General features: G+C 39.0%; 1 protein-coding gene across 16 annotated transcripts in view; it reads left to right on the top strand.

Annotated features, from left to right (window-relative positions):
- Positions 1-215: 215 nt before the first annotated feature.
- Positions 216-6,757, top strand: part of ANKS1B (ankyrin repeat and sterile alpha motif domain containing 1B) — a 1,267,908-nt gene continuing 1,261,366 nt past the window's right edge. For all 16 annotated transcript variants that reach the window (XM_017511074.2, XM_037734055.1, XM_017511056.2 and 13 more), the window contains exon 1: positions 216-851. In XM_017511074.2, the coding sequence (XP_017366563.1) occupies positions 718-851 (134 nt within the window). In that variant the 5' untranslated portion in view covers positions 216-717. The remainder of the gene's footprint in view (positions 852-6,757) is intronic.

Genomic DNA, 6,757 nt, shown 5'->3' with positions numbered 1-6,757 from the left:
CCGCCTGCCCGCCGCCCAACTCCCGGCCCGACCGCGGGCCGCACCTGCCCGCGCGCACACGCCCCCCGTGCGCCAGGCCTCGCCGCCGTCGCCGCCCTCAGCACGCGCCCGCTGCGGCTCGCCCGCACCGCCCTGCCTCGGCGCGGGCTACGGCGCACGAGCCGCCGCCGCCGCCGCCGCGCTCCTCCCCGCCGCGGACGCCGCCCCCGCGTAACCGCCGAGGAAGCTGAGGCGAGCCCGGGCCGGGCGCGAGGGCGCGCGGGCTGCCGCCGTGCTGCTGCCGCGGTTGTTTCCCCGTTCTCCCGCTCAAGCTAGGACGGTCTCTGCCGCCGCCTCCTCCTCCTCCTCCTCCGACCTCAGTCCTCACCACCCGCCTCCAGCTCCTCAAAAGCACCCCCGTATCCCCACCCCCTCACGCCCCACCCGCGGGAACGAGGCCTCGGGTATTCAGGGGAGTGGCTGTGGGGGCGCGTCGCGGCTCCCAGCTCGGCCAGCCCCTCTTTCAAGACATGGTCTGATCCCCATTGTAAAAGCTGCGCCCCGAAGAGGAGGAGAGAGTGGTGCTCCCTGCCTGGGGCTGCAGGGAGCTCTCCGTGCTGAAGCTCTTGCATTATTTTAGGGTGGGGCGAGGAGGGCCCTGGATTTTGGGGAGTGGGGGTGGGTGGGGAGGAGGACCCGAGGGGGGCAAGGACTCTGTGGGGGAGTCGGTGAGAGACTATGGGGAAGGACCAGGAGCTGCTGGAAGCTGCTCGCACTGGAAATGTGGCTCTGGTGGAGAAACTCCTGTCTGGCAGGAAAGGAGGGATCCTGGGCGGTGGATCCGGACCCCTGCCCCTGTCTAATCTGCTAAGGTAAGGACGAGCACCAGCTCCGGGGTTGGCACACCTCGTTATGCATTGTGATGGATATACGTCCTCCTCCTCACGGTGATTGCACCTGGTGGCTGCCAGCGATTCATTCTTAAATTAGGCAGGAAAACAGACTGCGTGTATGGAGAGGAGGCATGAGCCTCCCAGTCAGATTGATACCTTAGATTCTTTGAGTAATTTTAAAATAGCCTTCCATCAATGCGTCAGTAAGCTACTTTTCCTCTGAGCCGTGGTGCAGAACTTGTACATGCACTAGTGTTGCTTGAAGAAAATCAACGTTCTGCCCGCTTTCCATCAACCTTTATCATATATTTGCAGCTTTGAACCCAGCCTTTTTTTGTCTAGTTATATGAAATTGGCAGAGAAGCTCTTGCGTGCATGCAATTACCCTGCAAACACCACAGCCTTCTGTGGCTGCTTCCTTCTCTTGCAGAAGGCATTTGGTGTGCCTTTGGTTATGATCCCACAAAATGAAGTGAGTGAACCTTCTTTCTGGTGAGATGTCTTCAGTACAGGATGTGTGTAAAACTTGATGAGGCAGGTTAGGCAGCCCCAGCAGTACTTTCAGTTACCTGGACATAGCTGAGTGAAACTTGGTTATTACAGCTCAGGATGAAGGATACCTGGTCGGGATTGGAATAGTGTATGCAATATACTAGAGGCCTTTTAATGTGAAGATGTTGCAGGTGAGACTGGTATTGCTTAGAGAACCTTTCTAAGATGACATTTAAAAATTTGTCAAGGTCTTCATTCAGCAGTACCTTGTAAATAGCGGGGTTGATTTGGATACTTGAGGAACTATTAACTTAAAAGTTGCATTGATGGACATAGGAAATCAACTGGGAGGGAGGAAGCCTGGAGAGTATTTACTGGATAAAATTCAAGGGAAACTATTTAGTTTCTAAAATCGCGGCTATCCAATTTATCCTGGATATTTTTGGAGTCATCAATTGTCATTCATATCTTCACCTTAAAACATCTCTTGGATAATCCAACTATATTTGTAAAAATTTTAAAAAGCCCAAGTGATTTTCCTGGTTTTAAAAAAACTCTTCCATGCTTGCTACCTTTGTCAAGTGGTTAATACAAACTTTTGGGTGATGACATTGTGTTCTTTACACAAGTTCTCATAGGTTGTGGTGGTCAGACAGCATAATTAATTATAGGACTAGCTAGCAGGGAAAATGGAAAGCTTCCATTATAGTGAAATAAATTTAGTTGAAAGTAGTCGATGGGATTTAAAAAAGCCCCATATGTTATTCTGTATACTCGTTGACAGTGACATTTTATTGGAATGATAGTTCATGTCAGAACAATGAATATTTATAGGACATTTTTTCAATAGGTCATAGAGATGACTTGTGTGTACTCCCTTGTTAATCTTCATTTTCAAACACAGGTAGACAGTGTGTGCATATTTCATTCAGATTGCAGCTTTAATAATTGTCTGTAGTCACATGTAGTTTATATAAAAGCAGTTTATCTCATAGTTTTAAGTTACATGTAAAATAAAAATAATTGCCAGTGGATCCATCAGTTATAAAAATGATTATGTCTACAAACCTATATGCTGAAAGAGGTTTCTCAAATGATTTCTTTGGGAGAACAGGAGAAATTCTTTGAGAACAGTGAGAACTTCAGTTAATTTTATTGTGATAAATCATATTTTGAAAACATTCTTTGTGACAGAACTCAAAAGCAAACATCCTTTAAATAGTTCTTTCCCAGTTGTGATGTTAAAAAAGAATGTATGTCAAGTTTTAGGGATAAAATACCAAGTATTTAATGTTAGTAAACACCAAATTATCAAAATAGTGACCCCCAGTGTATATCTTGAATGAGAGGTTTTCTCTTTTGCTGTTGTTGCCAAAGGTAGCAGTAGTAGCTCTACAACAAAGAATGCACATAAAAAAGTAAACAACATGTGTGTATTAGGATACTTCGAACCAAGTTGTAAAAATCACAGACAAAACCAGTAACCTTTAAGCTTGCTTTTATCCATCTTATACTGAATAAACAGTGTCTGAAGACAATGAGAGTTGAAATTGTATTCTTTGGGTGATCATTTGCATAAAATGACATTCCTAAGAAGCCACATTTTATTTAGTTGTCACTGTATTTCAAAAATGATTGTCATCAGAAATTTATTGGCAGGATAATGAAAAATGTGGTTCTCCTATCAAACATAATGATACTTTGAAATTTCTGAAGGTTTTAGAATGAACTGTAGAAATGTTTGGTACTTTTCCCCCGACTTGCTTTATTACTTGGGTTGTGTAATAATGGTGTCAGGCTCTATGCTAAGTGCTTACATGTGTCATTGCGTTTGATTCTTATGTCAACCTTAGGAGATCCATTCTCATTTCACGGATGAAGGACTAAAAAGATTAAGGACTTGCTCATGGTGACATAATTCATGATGGCAAAGATTTAAAATTTTGTGATTCAGATTTGTTCTTACCACATTTTAAAATCTCATTCATTGAATCTGTTTTATTCACAAAAGTTTATGGCCAGTTTTGGTATATGGCCAGTTTTGACAGTCCAATTTGAACATTTTTTTTGCTATGAAGAATACTTCAATTTGAAATTCCTTAAATTTTGGTATTTTTTTTTTCCAATTAAACAAAATCTCACAACTGCGCTTTGAGGATTCACTAGACAAGAACTTTTCTGAAGATGCTTCTGATTACTTGTTATCTACTGATAATAAGAAATTATTCTTTGAGCAGTAGCTATATAATGGGGAATCAGGTATGCTTTTGGGTGGCACAGCAATTTTCAGCAAAAGTAAGAATGCCGTTGACTAAATTAAAAAACCTCCCTAAGCCTCATTGTTCTGTAAGAGTGGAAATAGTAATAGTGCCTATCATATAAGACTGTTGTAAGGATTAAATGAAGTATAAACTAATGAATGCAAAACATTTAGCATATAGGTGTTCATTGTTAGTGTTAATATTTTTCATGCAGCTCTAAAGTGCTTGACTCTATTCCTTAAGGCCTTAATAACTAAAGATTTGCTTCATATTGGACTGGGAGTAAATTTTCCATTACAATCATAGAATCTTCAAATAGAAAGGGACCTTTCATCCAACTTCTCACCTAGTGCAGAAATTTTCTTTGTAACATCTCTTAACTGTTAGTTATTCTAGCCCTGTTAAATCTTCCAATGGCTAGATCCAGTCTACTTTTGACAGCTGTAATTATTTAAAAATTTTTCCCTTCATTGAGTTAAAATCCACTTCCCTGTGCCTTTCAGCAGTTGGTAGTAGATTGGCTGTATGGGTCAATATAAGTAGTCTAAATCATCTGCCAGAATAGTTCTTCAGGTGCATGTATTTAGCTTTATTGTTTGCTTATAAATCTTTATTTTTCATGGAAAAACTATCATCTCCATTAACCTTTTATATGGGAAGAAATCATAGGTGTAAAGAACTTAGTTTTCATACTTTTCACTATCTTTTTCCTTCTTTACATATTCTCAAATTTTGCAATGATTCTCTTAAAATGTGGTGACTAGAAATTAACAAAATTCAGTAGATGTCTCTTGACCAGAGTAGAATATTATGGCTGAATTAAAAAACCAAGGACAACAGGTTACAAGAAGCATTTATAGTATGATCTTATTTTTGTAAGAAAAAAATAAGTTTGTGTGAACATTTATAATGTGCATTAAGAAGTCTGGAATGATAAGACACCAGAATGAAGATAGCATTCATCTTTGAGTGGTGGAATTGTTTGCATTTTCCAGTGTTCTGTAATGAATATGTACTATGTTATTAACATAAAATAGCAGCTATTAAAACATGATGCAATGAAATTATTATCTCTTTATTATTGATCAAAGACCTACCTACACGTCAAAATTTTCTGAGTCACGTAATGGTGTTGGTTCATATTGAACATAGAGTCAATTAAATTTTCTTTGTATTTTTTTTTTTTTTTCAGTGACCTATGAAGCCATGATTCCCCTTTCTGGTACTTTTAAAACTGTTGATTGAGCTTGAATTAGTCCTATTCCATTTTATCTGATTTGTTTTAGGTTGTGTTTGTAATTTCTCTAGATCTTTTTGACTCTTTTTTCTTTCTTTTTGACTCTGAGTTTGTCTTTCAGCATATTGACTTCTCTGTATCATCCAGAGATTTAATAAGGATGTTTTCTATAACCTGAATTCAACACACCATGATATATCCCCAAAGAACCTCTCTTCAGTTTAGTACAAATTTAAAGTAGCAATCTTTACTCATGGTATTTCTACCAGGATTGAAACCACGTAATAGACAATCAGCTATTTATCGCCATTGTTCCTGTGAGAATATTGTGAGGTATTTTATCTACTGCCTTTCTAAATTCGCACTGTGTTTAAGTTTATGGCATTCCTTTGATCTATCCTTTTAAATTCCATAAAAATCAGTCTCCTTTGTTATGGCTTGTTTCTGGTAGTAAGCCATTGGTAATTGTTAGCATTGGTGAAAATTCCTTCTACCCTCTTGCATATAATTCTTCTGGGTCTGGATATGCATACTTATTTAAAGCAGCTTACTGTCCCTTATGGTCTCTGTTTGGACCTTCAGTAATCTCCTGAAATTATTTGTTTATCCCTTCTGATTTGAAAATGGTCTCAATAGGGAAAATAGAAGCAAAATAGAATTTGGGAAGAATTAGATCCTTGGCATTGTTAGATATAATAGAAAATTCTCTTGTGGTCTACAACTACCTACGGGTTTTTTTTTTTTTTTTTTTTTAACTCTGTCAGAACTTAAGGTTAAATTAACTATTACACCTTCTTTCTCTTTTTCAAACTTAGCTAAAAAGGACATTAGCATTTTTCCTGGACAAGTATATATTTCTCTTTTGCGTTCACTTGCAGTTATACCTCTTACTACCCCCTTTCATCCTTAAAGAAATCTGAGCTCATTAGAGCACTAAAATTGAATTGCCTCCCTCCTTTTCTTCCTCCAGATTTTATGTGAAATTTCAGTTTATTTAACATATCTTTCATGAGACAGCTGCAAAATCTTTAAAAAAAAAACTCTCCTCCTTTGGCAAAACTACCTTTTATTCTAAACAAAACCAATTTCCCCTTAAAAATGTATACGTATATATATTTTTGCTGAGTATAGGATTGAGAATTATTTGTATTTTAATACAACGATAAAAGTTTATTAATGCCTCAAACTTATTTGATTTTCTTAATGCCTCAAAGAGTTGAGTTTTATATAAAGTGTATTTGGTAAATTCTTGTCAGAAATAAATAATCCAGTTCTTAAGATCCCCATATGAAAAAGTAGATCAATAAGAAGTGGGACAAAATAATCTTCTGGTCACCAAAGACATAAAAACCAGAGAGCTTATAATTTTTCAGATTAGGATTCAGCTCATGGCATTTTGGTGATGAGTACAAGGAGATAACAGGTAACTAGGAAGTACTGTAATTTTCACAACTACTTGGGCAATTGTGGTTATGGGAACTCTGATATGAGAAACTCACTTTCAGGGAAACTGCATTGGTTAAATAAAATAAATCACAAATAGAGCAGTTAAGCTCCATGAAAATGTTATATCTATAAAAATAGTCAAGTTGCAAGTGGGTTATCTATTTTAGATAGTAATGATGTTTGAAGTGGTGATTGCACCATTATGTTCAGGGAGCTATGTCTGCCAGAGTGAACAGTGCCAGCTGCATGATGGGGAGTAAGGAGAAAGGAGAGTGAATTTTGGTATTGACCTCTTTCTCCACTGAGCAGGGTTTTCAGCTCCCTTTTCAAAACACTGAGGATGATGTGTAGCAGTGAACTAGGACAACGAGCCGGTGACTACTACTCAGCCTGTCCATACACTGCACAGTTTCTTGTGTGACTCAGTGATTTCTTACAGATCACAAAGG

Source organism: Cebus imitator, unplaced genomic scaffold, assembly GCF_001604975.1.
Source record: "Cebus imitator isolate Cc_AM_T3 unplaced genomic scaffold, Cebus_imitator-1.0 Scaffold18, whole genome shotgun sequence".
NCBI classification, from domain to species: domain Eukaryota; kingdom Metazoa; phylum Chordata; class Mammalia; order Primates; family Cebidae; genus Cebus; species Cebus imitator.
Note: the sequence above shows the minus strand (reverse complement) of the source record. Positions and strands in the feature narration are given on the sequence as shown.